Genomic DNA, 25,171 nt, shown 5'->3' with positions numbered 1-25,171 from the left:
CCCCCCCCGGGGAAAAAAAAAAAAAAAAAAAAAAAAAAAAAAAAAAAAAAAAAAAAAAAAAAAAAAAAGGCAAAAAGAGAAGTAAAAGACATCCAGATTGGAAAGGAAGAAATAAAACTGTCTTTTTTACAACTACATGATTGTTTACATAGGAAATGCCAAGCTATCTACAAAAAAGTTACAAGTATTAATATGTACACTTAGAAAGGTCCCAGGATACAAGATCAATATACAAAAATCAATGGCATTTCTATAAGATAGTACTGGCCAATGGGAAATTGAAATTAAACAAAATACCATTTACAGTATCTTATAAGAACATAAAATGCAGATATGAATTAAACAAAATGTGAAAGACTTATGCATTCAAAACTACAAAACATTGAGATAAAATTTAAGAAGATCTAAATAGAGATACATGCTATTCATTAATTGGAAGACTCAATACTGTCAGTATATCAATGATCCACAGATTCAGTGTAATCCCATACAAAAATCCCTGCGGGCTTTTGTGTACAAATTCACAAGCTGATTCTAAGATTTATATAAAAATACCAAGGACCTAGAATGGGCAAAACATTAGGAGAGGAAGAGCAAAGTTGGAAAATTCATACTTCCTGATTTGAACACTTAACATTAGGCTACAGTAATTAAACAGTGTATTACTGATGTATAGACAGACGCATCTCTGTTCAACTGTTTGGTTTTTTTTGAGACAGGGTCTTGCTGTACCCCAGGCTGGAGTGGCAGTGGCGTGATCACGGCTCACTGCAGCCTCGTCCTCTCGTGCTCAAGCAATCCTCCCACCTCAACCTCCCAAGTAGTGGAGACTACAAGTGCATGCCATCATGCTTGGCAAATTTTTAAAATATTTTGTAGAGACGGGGGCTCACTATGTTGCCTAGGCTAGTCTCAAGCTCCTAGGCTCAACTGATCCTCCCACCTCAGCCTCCCAAAGTGCTGGGATTACAAATGTGAGTCATTGTGCCTGGCCATTCAAAGGTTATCAGCAACGATGGCAAAGTAAGTCAATAACAACAACAACAACAAAAACAGTATTTTCAAAAATGCTGCTGGAAAAATTGGATATACATATGCACAAAAAACCCCTGACCCTCACCTCATATCAGATTTACAAACTTAACTCATTCTTTGTCATAGGTCTAAATTTAAAAGCTAAAATTATAAATCTTCTGAAAGAAGACATAGGAGAAAATCTCCATTGCTCTGAGTCAGAGATTTGTTAGACAGGATACAAAAAGCACGAACCATAAAAGAAATCGATAAACTGGGCTTTATCAAAATTAAAAACGTCTACTCTACACAGCACAGTTGAGAAAAAAAGAAGCCATAACCTGGGAGTACATAGTTAAAGGACTTGCATCAATAATATATAAAGAACCAGCCGGACACAGTGGCTCACGCCTGTAATCCCAGCACTCCGGGAGGCTGAGGAGGGTGGATCACCTGAGGTCAGGAGTTTGAGACCAGCCTGGCCAACATGGCGAAACCAAAATACTAAAAACACAAAAATTAGCTGGGCATGGTGGCGTGTGCCTGTAACCCCAGCTACTCGGGAGGCTGAGGCAGGAGACTTGCTTGAACCCAGGAGGCGAGGTTGCAGTGAGCCAAGATTGCACCACTGTACTCCAGTCTGGGAAACAGAGCGAGACTCCATCTCAAAAAAATATATAAAGAACCTTACAATTTAATAGCAAAGAAAAATGGCAAAAGATTACAACAAATACTTCCATAAAGAAGATATAAAGAAGATATAAAGATGGCAAATAAGGGCTCAACAATATTCATCATTAGAGAAATGCAAAATTAAATCACAATGAGATCCTCCTACACACCTACTAGAAAAAAAGGACTAACACTAACAACACCAAGTGCTTGCAAGGATGAGAAACACATGGAGCTCGCGTACATTGCTAGTGGAAAAAAAAAGTGCTATAGCCACGTTGGAAAACAGTTTAGCAGTGTTTGATGAAGTATTCCGCCCTGGGAATAATGTTCTCTCAAGTTTATTTTTGAATAAATAAAGAGATAATATAAAAAACAAGAGTTGAGTGGGAGGAAGGTACTGAAAAGAGGAGGACTCTGAAAACAGGTGGTATCAAGTCAGATTTGTAAGAGTCTGAGAAGGAATACGAAGAGAAAATAGAAAACAGTGTGAGGTTTACAGTGTTTACCACAAAATACGAGCAGGCAAGAACATGGTGGGTACCAGGCTGGGTAGAGTAAAGGTCACTAGCAAAGCTTTGCTGCCTATACCAACTCCAAAAAATAATGTATGATAATTTCCTTGAGTCTAAAAAATAAAAGACTCCAACTTTCAGCCTGAAAGGGCCCACAGTATGCCCAGTAAAGAGGAAATGCTGACATTTGCATCTACTCTGGTAAAAATATATAAGCACAAGAAGGGAGAATAAGTCTTAAAAGCTTCCAGAAAGGTGGTGGGAGAGGAATGAGAAGAGGCTTGGCACTTCTCACTAACAAGCCAGGAGGGTGGAAGGTAGAAATGGGATCTCAGAACAAGAGTGGCCACAATCTATGGGAACGCCAAGCAAAGAACGCAGAGACTGTAACCAGTGGCCAGGCAGAGGCCTCATTTGGACATGACAACAGTTCCGCTCATCAGAGCCTAGGCATGTCCACAAGTCCGGGGCTCTCAGAAGAGCTCCTGAGCGCATCCCAGAGGCCAAGCTGTCATCAACCAACCTGGTCCCTTTCCCCGGCCTGACTCACCTGGCCTGTCCTCACCTGCACAGGTCCGTACCGGGGTCCCTCCATCTGCCATCCAGGACTCTTCTCCTGGTCCCAACCTGAAGATCACATCTGGCTTCGCAACTAGATACCCTGTTCAGGGGACATGACATAGGACTTCGTTATTAACGCTGAGGAATTCCAGAACCTAGGCCCACCCCTGCAGGCTGAAGGTGGCACAGCCTCGGGGATGGCCCCAAGCACACAGCCATCTGCCCCTCAGTACAGAACATTCACATAGCAAGCAAGGGCACCAATATGCTCTCCAGAGTCCAACGGGGACTACGAATACTGCACAGTGGGCTGTAACCCACACTGAGGGTGGTAACCCACACTCATTGTTCCCAGGCCCCGGAGCTTGGAGCAGCTGAGAAAGAAACATAGTACTGGGGGCATTCTGCATCACCCCGTGGCGTGGTCCCTCACCCACAGACACCAGGTGGCTGTAGTTCTCAAGCATGACATCCCTGTAGAGGTTCTTCTGGGCAGAGTCCAGTTGCTGCCACTCCTCCAGGGTGAAGTCCACAAACACGTCCTTGAAGGTCAATGATTCCTGTAATGGCACATTCCTCTTTAGCATGCCAGGAGCAGCCTGGGGCACCGGGACATGGCACCTCACGCACATGGAGGGCTTACTCTGTGCCCTCTAGGAGAAACTTGACAGATGAAGAGTGTGAGGCACACAGAGCCTAAGTAACTAGCCCAGGTCACACAGCCAGGAATGAGGGAGTCGAATCCATGCGGTCTGGCTCCCGCATCCACACTGGCCTTTGCTTTTTTTTTTTTTTTTTTGAGACTGAGTCTTGCTCTGTCACCCAGGCTGGAGTGCAGTGGTTTAATCTGGGCTCATTGCAACCTCTGCCTCCCGGGTTCAAGCAATTCTCCTGCCTCAGCCTCCAGAGTTGCTGGGACTACAGGAGCCCACCACCACACCCGGCTAATTTTTGTATTTTTAGTACAGACGGGGTTTCACCATGTTGGCCAGGCTGATCTCGAACCCCTGACCTTGTGATCTGCCCACCTTGGCCTCCCAAAGTGCTGGGATTACAGGCGTGAGCCATCGTGCCCGGCCTGGCCTTTCTTATATAATTGTTCTTATGCCAGTCACTAGTCAGTTTGGCATAGTATATTACATAGAGTATCTATATGACTAAAATCATTTTGAACTTTATAAGAGAAACAGACAGGCTATGAGAAATATCTCACCCTGGAAATTCATTCATTCAACACATGTTTACTGAATAGAGGCCAGACTGGTAAGTCCTGTGAAGGAAAGACTGATACAAAACCACACCTCTTGAACTCAAGGAGCTTCAGTTCAGTGGAGGGAGAAAAGCGACACTTACTCATAGATGAAACCGAGGCAGCGAGGAAGCCTGCCTCACAGGGACAGTGACAGATGTAGGACAGGGTCCGGGTGGTCCACAAAGGAGGAAGTCAGTCCTGCCTGGGGCTGACAGAGCAGGCTTTGCAGGGGACAAAGAGCTACAACGAACAGTTCTAAACATAGCTAATCAACCATGACAAACCGTTCTAACCTTCGCTCATCAATCATGAAACAAAGAACAGGAAGCCAGATGTCTGTGGCCCGAGCAGCTGACTGAGGCAAAAGGGGAAAGGTCTGTGCTTGGCCTTGTCACCACCAAACAAGAACTCACTTCTACAAGGGCCCCAATTCCTCACAAAGACGAATAACCCACCTGTTTCTGCTCCAGATCCCATCCTGTCACACCCACACTTGGTGGCCTTCAATTCAAGCCACTCGTTGCACTCGTAAGGCCCAAATCAGCCACAGTGGCACTAGTTTACCCAGCTGTGCAGGAGAGGGGACAGGAAAGCCAGCCTGCCAGAGGGCGGTGACAGGCAGGTTTCTCCAGCAGGAGGGCTTCTCAGAGCAATCCAGGAGCTGGTAGCCCAAACTGCCCCTCCCTCGTGAGAGCTCCGCTGCCAGGGAACAAAACCACACTGCTGAGTGCTAGGATGAAACAAATGTTGCTTGGAAGCTCTAACCTGTTCCATAGACCAATATCTCTTGTAATGGTCCCAGTGGCATGGCTTCCAGGGTCCCAGCAAAAGATGTGCCCAGTTACATATCACTGAGTGACAATGTGCTCAGAAAACCCCAATCCATGGCTTCCTACCAGCCAGTCATAGTTTACTCAGTCCTCCAGTCCAGATGCAGTTTGTTTACCAATCCAGAGTCATTTTTATCTGGAGTAATGTCACCTGGTTTGATACTGTGAAACATATATTTGGTTTTTGTCCTGTCTCCTGGCAAAAGCTCCTGCAACCCTTGGAATAGACTCTGAAGTGATCAAAGTGTCTTTTATATGCTAATGAGATGACTGGTGGCTGGCTGCCCCTAGGTAGCTTCCAGATGGGAGCTGGTCACCAGAAAACCAGACAGGATTAGAGGGTTGGGAATTTCATCTCCATCCTCAAAACTCCTGGGAGGGCAGAGAAGATGAAGGCTGAGTTGACTACCAAGGGCCAGTGATGATCATGCCTCTGTGATGAAGCCTCCATAAAAACCCCACTGTGGCTGGGTGTGGTGGCTGGCTCCTGTGATCCCAGCACTATGGGTGGCTGAGGAGGGAGGATCACTTGAGGCCAGGAGGTTGGGCCTGCAGTGAGCCAAGATTGTACCACTGTTCTCCAGCCTGGTGGACAGAGCAAGACCTTGTTTGTCAATTAAACTCTTTATTGCAATTCCGTGGTCTCAGTGAATTGGTTTTGACTGTGCAGTGGGTGGGAATAACCCATTGGCTGGTTACAGTAAAAATATCTTAAATCAGCCAGGCACAGTGGCTCACACATGTAATCCCAGCACTTTGGGAGTCTGAGGCGGGCGTATCGCTTGAGGTCAGGAGTTTGAGACCAGCCTGGTCAACATGGTGAAACCCTGTCTCTTACTAAAAATACAAAAATTAGCCAGGTGTGGTGGTACACGCCTGTAATCCCAGCTACTCGGGAGGCTGAGGCAGGAGAATCACCTATAATCCCAGCTACTCGGGAGGCTGAGGCAAGAGAATCACTTGTACCTGGGAGGCAGAGGTTGCAGTAAGCCGAGATCACGCCACTGTACTCCAGCCCTCCAGTCTGGGTGATAGAGCGAGACTCTGTCTCAAAAAAAAAAAAAAAATATATATATATATATATATATATATATATATATCTATAATCTATGCAGAAAAGATGACATTAGGAAAATCTGGTGGATCAGTCCATTCTCATGCTGCTAATAAAGACATACCTGAGACTGGCTAATTTATAAAGGAAAGTGGTTTAACTGACTCAGTTCAGCATGGCTGAGGAGGCCTCAGAAAATTTACAATCATGGCGGAAGGCGAAGGGGAAGCAAGACACCTTCTTTACAAGGCGGCAGGAAGGAGATGTGCAAGCAGGGGAAATGCCAGAAGCTTATAAAACCATCAGATCTCATGAGACTCACTTATTATCACGAGAACAGCATGGGGGGAACTGCCCCCATGACTCATTACCTTCATCTGGTCCCGCCCTTGACACGTGGGGATTACAATTCAAGATGAGATTTTGGGTGGCGACACAGCCAAACCATATCTTCTGGCTAGGTATTTATGGAGGAAAAAATCTCAATAAAACTGAATTACCCATCTCACTCTGAACCCACAAATAAATTACACAGGGATGAGAGATTTAAAAAAAAAAACAAACTAGGACTCCCTCTGTCATCCGGGCCGGAGTGCAGTGGCACGATTATGGCTCACTGCAGCCTCAAGCTCCCGGGCTCAAGCGATCCTCCTGGACTCAAGTGATCCTCCTGCCTCAGCCCCGCAAAGTATTTGGGACTCCAGGTACAGGCCACCTCACCCAGCTAATTTTTGTATTTTCTGTAGAAACGAGGTTTCATCATGTTGCCAGGCTGGTCTCGAACTTCTGAGCTCAAATGATCCACCCGTGTCAGCCTCCCAAAGTGCTGGAATTACTAGTGTAAGCCACCGCACCCAGCCTTAGAGATTTCAATGTGTACAAGATAACCGTAAAATAGATCAAAGTTTTTATAATTTTGTAGTGGCTAAAAGCCTTTAAAAAAAAAAAAAGTCTCACTCTGTTGCCCAGGCTGGAGTGCAGTGGTGTGATCTCAGCTCACTGCAACCTCTGCCTCCCGGGTTCGAGTGATTCTCCTGCTTCAGCCTCCCAAGTAGCTAGGACTACAGGTACCCACCACCACACCCAACTAATTTTTGTATTTTTAGTAGAGATGGGGTTTCACCATGTTGGCCAGGCTGGTCTCAAACTCCTGACCTCAAGTGATCCACCCACCTCGGCATCCCAAAGTGCTAGGATTATAGGCATGAGCCACTGCTCCCAGCTGGCTAACAGCCTTTCTGAGCAATCTCCAAATTCAGAAGACATACAATCACAGACTGATCAACATGACTGCCTAGACATTAGAAATTTCTAAATAGCAGAATGAATTTTTTGTTTGTTTGTTTTTGGAAACAGGGTCTCACTCTTGTTGCCCAGGCTGGAATGCAGTTCACAGATCACTGCAGCCTCAACCTCCTGGGCTCAAGCAATCCTCCCACCTCAGCTTCCCTGGTAGCTGGAACTATAGGCACGCACCACCACACCCAGCTAATTTTTGTATTTTTTTGTAGAGACAAGGTTTTGCCATGTATCCCAGGCTGGTCTCAAACTCCCAAGCTTAAGCAATCCTCCTGCCTCAGCCTTCCAAGTGGTGGGATTACAGGCATGAGCCACAGCACTTGGCCAAAAATTATAATATTATGAAACATCAATATCAAAGTGAGAAAAGTATTTGAAATATACAAAACAATGGGCTAATCTCCTTTATACACTAAAATTCTAACAAATCATTATGAAAAAGACCATAACCTAACATATAACTGAACAAATATAAAATAAATATATAACTTATCATGTATTCCTTTCATATTCTTAAATGCTGAAAAGGTTGATAATACTTAGTACAGTCAAGTATGTGGAAAAAACACCAAAGAAGTTATAAACTATTTACAGCATTTTGGGGAGGAACAATTGGTTAATATATATCAAATTTTACATTGCAAATACCGTTTAACAAAGCAATGACCTTTCTAGGATTTTACCCTACACCTTTAACACATCAATAAGAAAAGACAGCCCAACAGTATGAATAAAATACTCATAGCAACAGAAATGTTAGAGGCCTAGAAACACAAAAAGATTATAAACCTCACTAAAATTCACATATGTGCTCATTAAACAATAAGATACTGTCTTTTATCCATAAGAGTCACTGCTGATGAAGAGTATTAGAAATTAAATACTCTCATATAAAGGATGATTGATACATAATTTGACTGTACCTATTACAGGTATTTGTTTCTTACTTTAACCAGCAGTTGCATTTACAGGACCCTATCCTAGTGAAATATTTATGTGTACATAAGGATGTCCAAGGCAGTCCTATTCATATTAGCAAAAAGTAGAAGAAAGCCCTAAAAGGCCTGGCACACTGGCTCACGCCTGTAATCTCAGCACTTCGGGAGACCAAGGCAGATGGATCGCTTGAGCTCAGGAGTTTGAGACCAGCCTGGGCAACATGGAGAAACCCCATCTCTATAAAAATAAAAAAGGGCTGGGCGCAGTGGCTCATGCCTATAATCCTAGCACTTTGGTAGGCTGAGGCAGGCGGATCACGAGGTCAAGAGATCGAGACCATCCTGGCCAACATGGGAAACCCTGTCTCTACTAAGAATACAAAAGTCAGCTGGGCGTGGTGGCGCGCGCCTGTAGTCCCAGCTACTCGGGAGGTTAAGGCAGAAGAATCACTTGAACCTACGAGGTGGAGGTTGCAGTGAGCCAAGATCGTGCCACTGCACTCCAGCCTGGCAACAGCGAGACTCTGTCTCAAAAAAAAAAAAGTTAGCCGGGCATGGTGGTTTGTGCCTGTAGTCCCAGCTACTCAGGAGGCTGAAGTGGAAGAACTCCATGAGCCATGAGCCCAGGAGGCTGAGGTTGCAGTGAACCGAGATCGTGCCACTGTACTTCAGCCTGGGCAACAGAGTGAGACCCTGTCTCAAAAAAAAAAAAAAAAGAAAAGAAAAGAAAAATAAAGCTCTAAATGTACTGTGTTCCTGGGAACCCCCAAATGGTAGAACAACAGCTGTATTACCAGGTGACATTGCTTATGAGAAAAATAACCCCTGATTGGCAAATAATCTGCATATGGACTAGGACGAGAGAGTAGTTAAATAAATTGTTCCATCTATACTCTGGAACTGTCATGATAAAAATTGACTCACACAGGATGGGTGCGGTGGCTCATGCCTATAATCTTAGCACTTTGGGAGGCTGAGGCAGAGATCAGGAGTTTGAGACCAGCCTGGCTAACATGGCAAAACCCCATCTCTACTAAAAATACAAAAATTAGCTGGGTGTGGTGGCGCGAGCCTATAATCCCAGCTACTCGGGAGACTGAGAAAGGAGAATCTCTTGAACCCGGGAGGTGGAGGTTGCAGTGAGCCGAGATCGCACCACTGTACTCCAGCCTGCAGAGCAAGACTTCATCTCAAAAAAAAAAAAAAAAATTGACTCACACATAAGGATGCCTGGGATACTTTTGTCTAAATGAAAAAACAAACAAACAAACAAAAACAGCAAATTTCAGAAAAGCATAGTAGGAGCATATTTTCATTAAAAACAACCCATGCAAAATTTTGTGGTTTTGTATCTATATAAAACAAAAAATATCTGAAAGGCAAACAGTTAGTAGAAGAGGACTGAGACTGGGTTCATTTGTTGGAATACAACAAAAAGGGAGGAATAAAAATCAGCCCTGTTTTCCTGGCTTGAAAACTGGAAAAAGTAAATATCCTTTCAAATAGCATCACTTTTTTTTTCTTCTAAATTGCCTGTCTTATCTTTTTGGCTCCTTTCTACCACATTTTTTTTGTTTTTTAAATCATTGTTCATATTACATACATAAATCCTCTGTGTATTATATGCATAAAAGGTATTTTCTCTCAGCTTCAAATATGTCTTCTCACTCTACAGGTTTTTAACATTTTAATGCGGTCTAACCTGACAATATTTCCCTTTATGATTTCTGGGTTTTCCATCTTCATTAAAAATGTTTCTTGCAGGGCCAGGCACGGCGGTTTACGCCTGTAATCCCAGCACTTTGGGAGATTGAGGCGGGCAGTTCAGTTGAGGTCAGGAATTCAAGATCAGCCTGGCCAACAGGGTGAAACCCCGTCTCTACTAAAAATATGAAAATTAGCCAGGCATGGTGGCGCACACCTGTAGTCTGAGCTACTTGGGAGGCTGAGGTGGGAGAATTGCTTGAACCCGGGAGGTGGAGGTTGCAGTGAGCTAAGATCGCGCCACTGCACTCCAGCCTGGGCCACAGAAGGAGGCTGCATCTCAAAAACAAACAAACAAACAAACAAACAAACAAAAAACGTTTCTTGCACTGCACAAAGTTATCCATATATCCTCCTAAATTTTTACCCAATTTTTCAACTATATATTTAGGTCTTCAACCAATCTAGAATTCACTTTTATATGATATAGGAGTCTTTGTTTCCATACAGATACTCAGCTGTGTCACCACCATTCAGTAACCACTTTTTCCATATAACTGAAATGCCATTTTTATAATCTTGACTCACAGAATCCTATATAAGCAATAAAAGAAAATCCAGAAGTCACAAAAGATTGTGAAATTAGACCACATTAACAAAATGTAAGTGTCCACTCCCCAAACTTAATAAGACAAGTCAAAGCAAATGAAGTATGAAAAAATATTTGCAACATATATGATAGAGATCTTATTTACTTGAGTTAACATAAAGAGCTAGCATCCAGCAATCAAATTAATTCCACACCCAAGAGAAAAGGAGGCAAATTACTAGAATAAATAATTGAAATAAAGAAGTACAAATGGTGGTTAAAAAAATGAAAAGAAGACTGGGCACAGTGGCTCACACCTGTAATCTCACCATACTGGAAGGCCAGGGTGGTAGAATTGCTTGAATTCAGGCATTGGAGAACAGCCTGGCCAACACAGTAAGACTCCAACTCTACAAAAAATTGAAAAATTAGCCAGGTGTGGTGGCATGTACCTGTATTCCCGGCTACTTGGGAGGCTGAGGTGGGAGGATTGCTTGAGCCTGGGAGGTTGAGGCTGCAGTGAGCCATGACCACACCACTGCACTCCAGCCTGGGCAACACAACAAGACTCTGTCTCAAAAAACAAATAGCCCAGTGCAATAGTCCCACCTGTAATCCCAGCACTTTGGGAGGCCAAGGCAGGTAGATCGCTTGAGCTCAGGAGTTAGAGACCAGCCTGGGCAACATGGCAAAATCCTGTCTCTACAAAAAATACAAAAATTAGCCAGGTGTGGTGGCGCACGCCTGTGGTCCTAGCTATTCAGGAGGCTGAGGCAGGAGGATCACCTGAGCCTAGGAGGTCGAAGCTGCAGTGAGCTGTGATCATGCCACCATACTGTAGCCTGGGTGACAGACTGAGACCCTGTCTCCAAAAAACAAAGAAACAAAAAATATGAAAAGACACTAATTTCAGGAAATGTGAATTAAAATGCACCACTCTTTTATCCTGCATCATGGCAAAAATCAAAGCATTGGATAATGCACTGTGATTGCCCACTTATGGGAAAAGGCATATACTGCCGCTAGGAGTACACATCAATATATTCTATTTGGAGGGCAATTTGACAGTTCTGAATCAAAATCCATGATGCACATGAATCTGACCTAGAAATCTCACATCTGACATACTCACATGCAGGCAACGGAATGTACTGTACATTGCTATGCTGTTTATAGCAGCAAAAGACTAGAAATACCCTGAATGTTCATCACTAGGAGAAAGGTGAATAAATATTGGTGTTCCCATGCAATGAAATACTAAGCAGCTGCTTTTGCAAACAAGGTAGACCATTGGTTTTAAACACTGGATACTTCTCTCCCCTAGGGGATATTTGGCAATGACTAGAGACACTTTGGTTGCCAAAACTGGAGGAGGGATTCTACTGGCACCTAGCAGAGATAGAGGCCAGGGACTCTGCTATACATACAATGCACAGGAAAGCAGCCACAACAAATAATGATCAGAACCACAATGACAATAGTGCTGTACTAAGAAACCCTAGGGACAACTAAATACAAGTAAAGTGGAATGATCATGAAGACAAGACCAAAAGGACCAGAATGAGCTCTAATGTGTTAGAGAAAAAGCATGTGAGAGCAAGAGCTAGCACACACAGGAGTGAACAGAGACTCATACATCCTGGCTGGGCCCGGTGGCTCACGCCTGTAATCCCAGCACTTTGGGAGGCTGAGGCGGGTGGATCACGAGGTCAGGAGATTGAGACCATCCTGGTTAACATGGTGAAACCCCGTTTCTAGTAAAAATACAAAAAATTAACCGGGCGTGGTTGCAGGCGCCTGTAGTCCCAGCTACTCGGGAGGCTGAGGCAGGAGAATGGCGTGAACACGGGAGGCGGAGCTTGCGGTGAGCCGAGATTGCGCCACTGCGCTCCAGCCTGGGCAACAGAGCAAGATTCTGTGTCAAAAAAAAAAAAAAAAAAAAAAAGATTCATACATCCATACGGGTAAGCATACATATTCTCTGAAAAACTACCAAAAAATGAAGGAATCTTGAGGATGGGAAAATTATTTTTTGCCTTTTCTTGAACAAAGCTTTCATTTGAATTTTTACTATGTGTATGCATTACTTTTAAATGTTCAATTTATTAATGCTCTATTCAGAATATTTTTACATTTTAAAATCCATGTTCTTAAGGGAAACTGGTCTACAATTTTCTTTTTTGTAGCATCTTCCTCAAATTTCAGGTTAAGTGGCTTCACAAAATGAACTGGGTACCTTTTCGTCTTTAATAGCCAGGAAAATTGGAACACAGAAATTATCTGGTCTTTACATTTAGTGAAAGGAGTAATTATGAAGGATTTCAGAGGGCAAATTTAAGTCTCAGTACCTTTTAGTCAAAACCCGACTACCAGGTATAACCTCCATAAACACTGGCACTACAGAGCAAGCAGATACAGAGAAAGTTGTTCATGAGGCACTGTTTACAATAGTAAAAAGAAATTAGGCTAGGCATGGTGGCTCATGCCTGTAATCCCGACACTTTGGGAGGCCGAGGTGGATGGATCGCCTGAGGTCAGGAGTTCGAGACCGGCCTGACCAACATGGAGAAACCTCGTCTCTACTAAAAATACAAAATTAGTTGTGCGTGGTGGCACATGCCTGTAATCCCAGCTACTCGGTTGGCTGAGGCAGGAGAATCGCTTGAACCTGGGAGGCAGAGGTTGCAGTGAGCCGAGATCGCACCATTGCACTCTAGCCTAGGCAACAAGAGTGAAACTCCGTCTCACACACACACACACACACACACACACACACAGAAATTAAAAACCTAAATATCTGTGAATAGAAAAAATAGTTACATGATATATCCATACTATGAAATAGGAATTAAAATAATCTTTATATATTAACAAGGAACACCACCCAGGATATAATCAGGTTCAAAAAGCAAGATAGGTATGTGAATATGATGCCATTTGTGTAAAAGCATAAAAAACAATACATATGTATATGTTTTTAGTTCATTAAACTGACATAAATGCATCTACCTCACAGTTTCAACCAACTGTTAACAGTGGACATCTCTAAGGAGGAATGTGGTACCAGGGGGAGAAGAAATAGAAACTTTACTGGCTACTAGTTTCTTCTATGTACATTAAAACATTATATACAAACATATTCTCTTAAACACAGTAAAAAAGACCAAGCGATCTAGAAGTGAAGAAAGAGGAGAAAACAAGATGAATCTATGTATTTAAACAATTCTTCTCTGAGAAGGAGAAGAAAAGATGAGGTACAGTTTCTGGAAGAACAAGTAGAGAGAAGTATCTTTTTCTGTTTTTCCTCTCTCCTGGTGAGGGGAAGGATTAGAGAAACCAGAGGCTGAGGACAAGTTGAACAGAAAACAGCCAGAGAAGAGTGGATAATTGGTATTTTCAAGTGTATTATATAGATTCCAAACTTTGCCTCAATTTCACTGGAAAAAAAGTAGGGGTACAGTAGAACTCACCTGGGACATGGCCATCTTGTTGTGCTCTGGCAAAGGATGGAGATCTATAAAGACAGAATTAGAAAGGTTGAGTTCAGTGGGTATAGACATAAGATCATCATCACCACCCTAATAATAATTACCTTTGCACCCTGGGAAGAATGATCTAAAAATAAGGCCTGGTAGCTTCAGCCTATTCCCATGGGATGCTACTAAGATCATGTGGGTTTTGCGCATGAAACTGTCTCGCTACTAAGATCATGTGGGTTTTGCACATGAAACTTTGTCTCCCTTACTGGACAGATGTATGACTTGTGTCCAAGGTCATCTAAATGTCAGAAACCAGTAACAACTTAACATCTCCTTTACCTCAAGAGTTCTATTCCTAGCACAAAGATGCAAAATGTTACTGTTGTCATTTCCACTAAAAAAATGTGCCTATAATCCCTGCATGTGGGGAGGCTGAAGGAGAGGATTGATTGAGGCCAGGAGTTCAAGACCAGCCTGGGCAACATAGCAAGGCCTTGTCTCTACAAAACTAAAAATTAAAAAAATTAGCTGGCGTGGTGGTGCATGCCTGTAGTCCCAGCTACTCAAAAGGCTGAGGTGGGAGGGTCTCTTGAGCCGAGGAGTGCGAGGTTAGTGAGCCATGATCACGTTCCTGCACTCCGGCCTGTGTGAAAACGTCAGAGCCTGGCTCAAAAATAAAAAATAAAAAAAAAACTTGGAAGCAACTAAATGTGCAGCAAAGGGGACTCAGTAAAAAAATATGAAACGTGCAAAACAAGCATACTATACAGGCTTTAAAGATGGTTTCTAAACTTCGTTTTCAGTTCCTGGGTGTTTAAAAGGAGGTTCCGGCAAAGCAACTGCAGTGTGATCTCATTTTTGTTAAGCAATATGTACAAATATGAAGTCTCAAACAGCATTTATTCTTTTTTTTTTTTTTTTTTGAGACACAGTTTTGCTCTTTTTGCCCAGGCTGGAGCGCAGTGGCATGATCTTGGCTCACTGCAACCTCCACCTCCTGGGTTCAAGCGATTCTTCTGCCTCAGCATCCCAAGTAGCTGGGATTATAGGCATGCACCAACATGCCCAGCTAATTATTTTTGTATTTTTAGTAGAGACGGGGTTTCACCATGTTGGTCAGTCTGGTCTCGAACTCCTGACCTCAGGTGATCCACCCACCTTGGCCTCTCAAAGTGCTGGGATTACAGGCGTAAGTCACAGCGCCTGATCTCAAACAGCATTTATTCAAATGCTGACATTGGTTACATTGATTGGTGGTTTTAATTTTCTTGTTTATTTGCATTTTTGACAATGAAAATTAATTACTAATGAAACAAAAATTAAAAATTATTAAAAATCAATTCTTATCAAACAGAGCCCTAGAGGTGAAAAGACCCTCTGCAAGTGTGTATGAGTAGGATCTCTTGATGTGGTTTGGAGGAAGGAGCCCAACACGGGCTCAAAGGGCTGCAGGGGAGGAGAGGTGTGGGGCTGGGTGGGTAACAGCCCAGCACTGTCAGTTCTGTGAGGGGTTGAAAACTACTGTGCCTGCTCCCCTGCACCCGCCTCTTTAACTGGCCACCTACCCTGTTCCCACCCCACCACTTCCTCCTTTCCCACGATTTGTATTCTGATTGCCATGCTCCTCCTTCTTTGGCAGTTTTTCAAAAGAAAGTTCCAGCAAGGAGCTTCTGTGCAGAGTAACCATTTCTTACTTCAGCAATCACTGTGATACCATCAGGACAACAGGGTTCAGCTCCGTGTAGGTTAACAAGTCATGTCCTCAGACCTGGTTTCATTAAGCTTCTAAATAAGGCAGCAGAGCTGGATGACAGCGTACCTAGAGACTACTCTGAAATTCTATAAACTAAAAATATATTTTCTGCACTTTGGTCAGGATGAAGGGACACTCGCATTTCCCCTGGAAGCAGGTGCCTGGTTGATGATGTGGGGCTGACTCCAATTCAGAAAAAGCCAATGGCAAGAGAAGGAAGCACGGGGGTGCACAAATAGGTGTGCTAGGAGAGGCCAATCCTCTGTGGCTGGCTGTGATCCTTTCTAGCCTCATCCCGCCTTTGCAGGCACTACAGCAGGGCACCTGCCCCATGGCGGGGGCACCCATGCCTCCATTCACCTGTGACTTTCACCTGTCCCTCCTCCAGTAGGAATCAAACTGCACTGTCATATGGTCCTCGATGGCACCTGGAAGTTGAGCCAGTTTGCTCTGTCTCAGCTGAAGTGAGGGACAAAGGTCACTAAGGATCCAGCTCTTCTAGGATCTGCTGTCCTATGAGCCTCCTTTCTCTGCCCTGAGGATCTGGGTCTGGACTCTGGGCTGAGGCTTCTCCTCCAACTCGCCTCAGCTCAGCGTACCTCTCTTATGTCCAAGGCGGTAGGACCAAGAGATTCAGAGACAAACACACCCCAGCTGGGGCCATCACTATAGCACCAGATCTCTGCCTGTGACCCAGGGAACTCACCTCCTCCTGGGGCCTCAGCCTAAGTCTTCTGAGACTAAGTGAGGAAGCCGGGTCACAGATAAACTGGAGTCTGAAGTCGGTGTAGCAGTGGTCTCAGGTCTGCACTCTGACCCTTGAAACACAATGACCACAGGAGATTCAATTAGCAACACCTATGCTCCCTTCCATGCGGTGAAGTTGAGTAAAACCCAAAGGCTTTTACCCAACAGAAGAGGGGTAATGCCTCATTCTAGCTTTAAGAGTTGACATTCATGCACAACTCAATTATCCTCAGTGAGCGAAACCCTGCCTTTCTGAGTGGGGCTTTGGAACCAACTGATCACCTGCTGTGCCACTTTCATTCACTGAAGAAATGAGTGCCTTCCATGAGCCGGTTCTCCGTGCTGCAAATCCATCAGTGAACAAAATTTCAAATTCCCAGTTCCAGATTTCTAGTCTGGAAGAAGAGACACACAGGAAATAATAAACATGATAAACAAAGTACAGGAAAAGAAAAAGAAAAAGGCTCCCTCGGGTTTGCTACCTACGTGACTTTGGACAGGCTGCCAAGCCACACTGTGCCGTTTTCTCTCTATAGCAGGAAAATAATCATCGTAACACCTCACAGGGCTCCTATTAATGTGAAACATTTGCAAGAGTACCTGGCAATTACCAGGGGGTGAGGATACAAGCGCTGAGTGACTCAATCAATTAGTCAGTCGTTGGCCCCGAACCTCGCCCCCAACACTCACGCCCATCGCCCGTGTCACTCAACCCCTACAAGGGCGCTCACCCGTGGCCCCATGACCCCACGGCCCCGTAAACTCCTGTCATTCCTCCCGTCCCCCACATTCCCCTATCGAAACCATCACCACCCCCCTCCCGCTTACTTCACTGCCAAGAGCCTGAAACAGGGGCGGAAGACCACAGCCAGTGTGAACGAAGCGCCACCCTCCGGGTCAGCCGAGCATTTCCGCTTCCTACCGCCCCCTGGGAACGCGAGGTCAAAGCAATGCGCACGCTCAGTGACTTGAAGGCGGGGCAACAAAGGCTATGGCCGATATGGTGCTCCTCGGCCCGCGCTTCAATGGTTATGACAGTGTTAACTCTAAGGGGAGAAAGAATGTGTGACCATTAACAACGGTGAGTCGTACAAAAGGCTCGGGGAGGCGTACCTGGGCGGAGACAGGCGAGAGAACTCCGCGCGGGCTTTCCAGTGGCCAGGTCCCCGCCAGCTCCGAAGCCGAAATGCCTTCTTCCACTTCATTATCTTGCAGTGGATGTGAGGTGTTCCCACCCCTCTGTCCCCAAGGCCACTGTTTCTGTCTTCCGCTCCGGGGAATACGAAAAAGAGTCGTGCCTCTGACATCAGTGGCAGCTCCAGAGCGCGGCCCTCTGGGGTCCAGGCAGGCCACACGCAGCGGGGCCCCAGGCCTCGCTCGGAGCGTCCTAAGAGCAAGAGGTCTGGCCCAGTCGGGGAAGTGGCCTGGAAGAGGGGCCTTGGAGCCGGGCTACAAAGCCAGCAACCTCCCGAAGTGAGGGAAGAAAGCCTCATTCTGATTGTTCTCTACCCAATGGAGGGGCTCCGGTTCCTAGGATCTTACACACGCTGGGAGAATCTGGGTTTTACTTTTTAGCGGAGAGGTGTTTTCTCTGAGAATGCCAGCCAGTGGTAACATAGCCCGCTAAAAAGGCCTGTAGTGGCCTTGAGGAAAGTTTTCTGTTTCCTGTCTGGGTCTAGGAGAAAGAGACCAAGTGTGTTCTCCATGCTTACTATGCCTGCCTGGTCACCAAGCAGGCCTCCTTGGGTCAAGTATGACAGAGTCTCCCTCAGGTACACAGCAAACCCTTATGTGCTGGAGCCAGCTGGTGCCAGACACTGTTCATAGATGTGTCCAAGACATTTGTGGAATCTATCAGACACGTATTTAATTTCCATTTGAACATGAGTCTTTTTCCTCTTTCTCTTTCTCCTGTCGGGTTAACTTGCATTCCCCAGATAGTTTGGATGAGTTACAACCCAAATCTGCAAACTCAATACAGCCAGACCCTGGGAAGTGACCCTCTCCAAGCCTCCTGTACAAGTCCCAGGAAAAGAGCCTGTTTTTCCTTGGACACGTGAGCAGTGAATTACTGCTCATTCAGAATTACATGTCATGTGTTACTGATGGCCAGGTTTAGATACTAACCTATTTATTTCTAGAGGAGAGGTGATTTGATAACCTTTTCAGATATCACTATCACTAGGCAGAAAAGGGTTAATACTATGACAGTGTCCTGAGGACAGTAGAGAAACTGCAAAGTGCAGAAGCACCTCATCTATGGCCCTGGCCAGCATCTCTCCATATCCTGATTCTGTAAGATCAAGTGTTTATGCAGAAAGAGAAGGGACTGATGATTTGAATGTGACCAGATGTATGGCACACCCTTATTGCTATGCCAGCATTTGCTATTCATGATGTTAGTATTCAAAAATCAAGAAACACTCTGCATGGGCCATTGGTGTCTACTAATCCATTGGAAGAAAAGACTGGAATCCACCACTTACTAGCTCCTTGGGCCTCAGTCCCCTCTTTTCTGCCATAACTAAGGACCACCTAATCTAGATGGCTGCCGTTATTGTTCAAAGGAACATCTTTAGAGCCTCAAGCCCAGGAATAGTCCATGGCAGGCACCTGGTAAATGTTAGTTTTCATTGTCCTCTCCCAACACTATGAAACATGCAGCACTCTCTGCAACTGCCCCTGTGGATTTCCATAGGCAGGAGAGCATCTAGTGTTGAGTGGAGCTGGTATTCTCAGAAACGAAGCCCCTCTCCTCATTTTGTGCCAATCTCTTCAGTCATTTGTACCCTAGTAGTATAGGGCTTTGTCAAAGTCACTGTCATCTAATGTTAACAGTTGTTTTTGCCAGATGACTTTTCAAAAAGTGACTGTTAATGTGATAAAAACACTGCATGTAGCCAATTTTTTTTTTTTTTTTTTGAGACGGAGTTACTGCTCTTGTTGCCCAGGCTAGAGTGCAGCGGCGTGATCTTGGCTCACTGCAACCTCTGCCTCCCAGGTTCAAGTAATTCTCCTGCCTCAGCCTCCCAAGTGGCTGGGATTATAGGCACACGCCACCATGCCCAGCCAATTTTTTTGTATTTTTAGTAGAGACAGGGTTTCACCATATGTTGGCCAGGCTGGTCTCGAACTCCTGACTTCAGGTGATCCTCCTGCCTCAGCCTCCCAAAGTGCTGGGATTACAGGTGTGAGCCACTGCACCCAGCCAACTATTTTCTTATTTGTTATATATTTATTTTAGAGACAGGATGCCATTATGTTACCCAGTCTGGAATGCAGTGGCTAATTAGAGGCATGATCATAGCATACTATGACCTCGGCTCAAAGGACCCTGCAACCTTAGCCTCCTGAGTAGCTGGGACAAGTGTGCACCACCACAGCTGACTAATTTTTAAATTTTTTGTAGAGATAGGGTCTGGCTATGTTGCCCAGGCTGGTCTGGAATTCCTGGACTCAAGGCCTCTTCCTGCCCTCAGCCTTCCAAAGTGTTAGGATTACAGGGTAAATACCCACACCCAGCCAGTGTGAATTTTCTAATGCTGAGTAAGTTGTGATCCAGAAGTAAATGTATCTGCAAGCTGATTTAAATTGTAGATTTTCTTCTCATTGTGTATTTTCTGATGTTGAATAAAGTCTGAGTATTAACTAAAGTTTTTCCTTCTTCTTAAATATGTAAGAATTGTCCTCAAAATCTCTATTCTTGAGCACAATAGTAAAAATATTTTTACATACATTGTATTTCAAGGGTTCTGCATAAGCAACTTTGTTTTATTGTGACTAAATTTATTTGGGAATTTTATCAAATATATAATACTGAGATGTTCTCATTCCTTTTGTGAAAATGGTCTGGTTTAAAAACCACTGCCTTCAAATGAAAACCACTAGGTTTCTTATGCTTGCCTCGTCTTTTCTCTGTTTTTCTTTCATTTTTTAAAAATACATGTCTTTGGCCGGGCGCGGTGGCTCAAGCCTGTAATCCCAGCACTTTGGGAGGCCGAGACGGGCGGATCACAAGGTCCAGAGATCGAGACCATCCTGGCTAACCCGGTGAAACCCTGTCTCTACTAAAAAAATTTTAAAAACCTAGCCGGGCGAGGTGGCGGGCGCCTGTAGTCCCAGCTACTCGGGAGGCTGAGGCAGGAGAATGGCGTAAACCCGGGAGGCGGAGCTTGCAGTGAGCTGAGATCCAGCCACTGCACTCCAGCCTGGGCAACAGAGCGTGACTCCGTCTCAAAAAAAAAAAAAACAAAAAAAAACATGTCTTTATTTTTTTATACCTAAAACAGTGGGTTTTTAAAATGTGATATATGTATGCATTGTGTAATGATTACCACAATCAACTAATACATCCATCACCACCCATACTGTACCTTAGATCTGCAGAACTTGTTCATCTTAGAATGTTTCTACCTTTTAGGTCGGGCATGGTGGCTCAATGTCTGTAATCCTAGCACTTTGGGAGGCCAAGGTGGGTGGATTTCCAGAGCTCAGGAGTTCTAGACCAGCCTGGGGAACATAGTGAAACCCTGTCTCTACTAAAAATACAGAAAATTACCCGGGTGTGGTGGTGCGCTCCTGTAGTCCCAGCTACTTGGGAGGCAGAGGCATGAGAATCAATTGAGCCTGGGAGGCAGAGGTTACATCGCGCCACTGCACTCCAGCCTGGGCGACAGAGCAAGACTCTGTCTCCCCGCCCCAAAAAAGAATGTTTTTATTTTTTGACCAACATCTCCCCATTTCCTGCCTCCCACTCCTGCATCCCCAGTCCTTGGTAACCACTGTTGTACTCTCTGTTTCTATGAGTTCAACTTTTTAAGATTTCACCTTTAAGTGAGATCATGCAGTATTTGTCAATCTGTGTGTAGTTTATTTCATTTAGCATACTATCTTCCAGGTTCCTTTTTCCCTCTGTGTCTCAAGTCCACCTTTGCATTGTTACTTTCTTTTCTGAAATGAAAATGGTGTTGTGGCTACTACGCATGAGTATCCTAGCTAGATACCAACTATGGGCTTTGTAGTATCTGGATTAGCTGTAATGTACATGTGAATGGTGACTAGTAAAAAATATATAATAGGAAAAATGATGCACTTCGAAAGCAAGAATACAAGTATAAATAAGCCCCCTAAGAAGGTTGGACATCATCTATATAAAGGAAAATAAACTGTACTCCTTAGTGAAGACTTAATACTGTAAAACCCAAATTGTCCCTAAGCCTAATTGATAGATTTAAGGCAATTTAACCAATATGCTAAATGGGATCAGGGGCCTATAGTACAATTATACTTCATTTTAATTGGCAGAAAAAAAATATATGAACAACTAAGAGTATTTGGTGGATAGAGGTAACATGGGAAGACTCATCGTACAAGATATTAGAGGGCATTATAAACTAAAGTAAATAATGTGGCATAGAGCAGAATTAAAGAGATCACTGAAACAAAAAAATCCAGAATCAGAATATATGGAATGTGGAGTCCTAATAAGTAAGCAACAAGAAGGAAGGGGCCGCAGGTGAGAGAGAACAGTTGTTCTATAGATGGCTAATTGCAAACAACCTGCTGGCACACATCCTGTTCCCAAATCCCTTGTTTTGCACATAGCCTTTCCAGCACAACCTTATACAACTTAAACCTCCAGCCCCTGCCTCTCAGACAGCCTTTTCTCTGCTGTGCCGCCCATTGAACCCTTGCAACGTATCTTCATACTTTCTCTGATAAATCTGCCTTTCTTTACCTATGACTGTTTTGGCAAAATTCCTTTACTGTCCACAATACCATCCCCACCCAGTTGCACCCAAGACATGGAAGACTAAATGTCTGACGTTTAGCTTAAGAAGTATGAAAAAATAAGTTGAGAGGGGCCAAGCATGGTGGCTCATGCCTATAATCCCAACACTTTGGGAGGCTGAGGTGGGAGGATGACTTGAACCTAGGAGTTTGAGACCAGCCTGGGCAACATAGTAAGACTCATCACTACCAAAAAAAAAAAAAAAAAAAATCTGGGCATGGTGGCGTGTTCCTGTAGTCCCAGCTACTTAGGAAGCTAAGATGGAAGAGTCACTTGAGCCCCAGAGGTTGAGGCTGCAGTGAGGCATGATCATGCCACTACACTCCAGCCTGGGCAACAGGGTGAGACCCTGCTGCAAAAAAAAATTATAAACCTACTTAATGCTAAGTTATAATGGTTGACAAAAATGTCAGTAGAAAGCAGAGTTCCAACATATACCCATGTATGGATGGAAAATGAAATATAAAGGTATTTTAAGTTTGTGAAAATTAATAGGATTGATGTGATGTAAATCTGTAAGGAAAAAATCCTGAACCCCTACATAATATATATAATGACAAACTCCAAGTGGATTAAAATTAAATATGAAAAATAATAAAATATAAAATATATGGGCCGGGTGCAGTGGCTCACGCCTATAATCCCAGCACTTTGAGAGGCCAAGATTGAGACCAACCTGGCCAACATGGTGAACCCCTGTCTCTACTAAAAATACAAAAATTAGCTGGGCATGGTGGCACGTGCCTGTAGTCTCAGCTACTCGGGAGGCTGAGGCAGGAGAATCGCTTGAACCCGGGAGGTGGAGGTTGCAGTGAGCTGAGATGATGCCACTACAATCCAGCCTGGTGACAGAGTGAGACTCCGTCTCAAATAAATAAATAAATATATATGTACACACACACACACGTATATATGAATATTACATGACATCATGGTGGAGCATAAACCAGAAGGACAACCCTGAAGCCATAAAATAAATCCTAGACTTCATTTAAAATATATATATATTGGAGACAGTATCACTCTGTCACCTAGACTGGATTGCAGTGGTGTGATCTCAGCTCACTGCAACCTCTGCCTCCCAGGTTCAAGGGATTCTCCTGCCTCAGCCTCCTGAGTAGCTGGGATTACAGGCATGCACCACCATGCCCAGCTAATTTTGTATTTTTAGTAGAGGTGGGGATTCTTCATGTTGGTCAGGCTGTTCTGGAACTCCAGACCTCAGGTGATCTGCCTGCTTTGGCCTCCCAAAGTGCTGGGATTACAGGCGTGAGCCACCGCACCCCACCAGTTTTAAGTATTCTTTTTTTTTTTTAATTTATTTATTATTATTATACTTTCAGTTGTAGGAGATGACAGTTGGCTGAGAGAGTTAAGCTGTTATCTGAAGACGGGAAGTCAGTAGGAAGGAATGCTTGAGTTAAGATAAGGGGGTTATGGGGGCTGAGGACCTTGTTATGTAGATGAAGGTTCCTAGGTAGCAGCCCTCAGAGAGAATAGGTGGTAAATGTCTCTTTCAGACCTTAAAGAGGTCAGACTCACAGGTAATCTCTCCTAGATCTGGGAAAGGCCTAGAAAGGGAAGGCCTGGGTGCATTAATGGAGATTCTCTACCGATTCAAATTTCCACTGCAAAAGGCAGCTTTGCAGAGCCATTTCAATGTGTTAGCCCTGTGGCAGCCATCTTAAAATACGTTAAAGAAATATATTTTGGGATAAAATAATTTGGTTTCCTTCAGTGTCTGCTATCTATCATGTGATGCTATACCAGAGTCAGGTTGGAAAGTAAGCCCCATTGTGTCAGCTTAATTTTAAAAATCTAATTAGATTTTTGTGGTTTGTAGGGCATGACTCCCCAGGCCCCTTAGATAGGAATTTCAAGATCGGAGTTTAGTCCTCATATGCCATAGGAAATCAAAAGACAAGTTATAGACTGGGAAGAATATTTGCAACTCTTAAGAAGAGAGGCGATATTGAAACTGCCTTTGCAAAAATTTTAACAGTGAGAAAATTATGACAGTGAAAGAGATCTCATCTGAACAACCCCCATCTTGCCTTTAAACTCTAAACTGGCCTTGGTCATCCCTGGGCATGGGCCAAGCTAACTTTGGGGAAAATGCAGTTTGCAGTTTAAATTATAATAGCCCTTCCCCAAAACTAAAGCACCTTTGTAAAACTAATGAGGCCGGGCACAGTGGCTCACGCCTGTAATCCCAGCACTTTGGGAGGCCGAGGTGGGTGGATCACATGAAGTCAGGCATTCGAGACCAGCCTGACCAATATGGTGAAACCCCTGTCTCTACTAAAATTACAAAAATTAGCCAGGCGTGGTGATGGGCGCATATAGTCCCAGCTACTCAGGAGGCTGAGGCAGGAGAATCACTTGAACCAGGGAGGCAGAGTTTGCAGTGAGCTGAGATAGCACCACTGTACTCCAGCCTGGGCAACAGAGCAAGACTCCATCTCAAAAAAAAAGAAAAAAAAGAAAGATGAAAGGGGCCTGAATTTTGCTAAGATGTAGGTGGAGTTAAATGATTAATGGCCATTGTTCCGGAGACCACAAGATTTGCAACTTCCCCTGTTACTCCTGTAAATAAATCACTATTGTAGAACCTAAGACTGGCCTTTTGAGATGTCTTTTCTGGCTTTTGCATTTATGGTGACCGAATGGCTCCACTCAGACTGGCAAGATGGACTCATGACTCAATTGGTCTTGTGGCCCCCACCCAGAAGCAGACTTGGCACACAAGGGCCGTTTTCCACACCCCTATGATTGCACTTCCAGCCAATCAGCCCCCTGTCTGACAAACTATCCTTGAAAAACCCTAACTTCTGAGTTTTCAGGGAGATTGATTTGAGTAATAATTCCATCTCCCACGTGGTGTGGCCAGCCTCATGTCAATTAAACTTTTTTTTTTTTTTTGAGATGGAGTTTCACTCTGTCACCCTGGCTGGAGCATGGTGGCATGATCTC

The 25,171-nt window shown here is 44.2% G+C and overlaps 1 protein-coding gene across 3 annotated transcripts in view; it reads right to left on the bottom strand.

The window, feature by feature from the left end:
- Positions 1-17,303, bottom strand: part of ZNF674 (zinc finger protein 674) — a 41,760-nt gene extending 24,457 nt beyond the window's left edge. The window contains exons 1-5 of one of the 3 annotated variants that reach the window (XM_025372700.1): positions 17,236-17,303; positions 16,367-16,478; positions 13,899-13,942; positions 3,196-3,322; positions 2,752-2,862 (exon numbers count right to left, since the gene is read on the bottom strand). In XM_025372700.1, coding sequence (XP_025228485.1) covers positions 2,752-2,862; positions 3,196-3,322; positions 13,899-13,913 — 253 coding nt within the window. In that variant the 5' untranslated portion in view covers positions 13,914-13,942; positions 16,367-16,478; positions 17,236-17,303. Of the gene's footprint in view, positions 1-2,751; positions 2,863-3,195; positions 3,323-13,898; positions 13,943-16,366; positions 16,479-17,235 lie in introns of those variants that run through there. The other 2 variants (XM_025372701.1, XM_025372702.1) reach the window with 2 other exon arrangements.
- Positions 17,304-25,171: the final 7,868 nt, after the last annotated feature.

The sequence above is a fragment of the Theropithecus gelada genome, chromosome X (assembly GCF_003255815.1).
Source record: "Theropithecus gelada isolate Dixy chromosome X, Tgel_1.0, whole genome shotgun sequence".
In the NCBI taxonomy this organism is placed as follows: Eukaryota; Metazoa; Chordata; class Mammalia; order Primates; family Cercopithecidae; genus Theropithecus; species Theropithecus gelada.
This window is presented reverse-complemented; position numbering and strand designations above follow the sequence as displayed.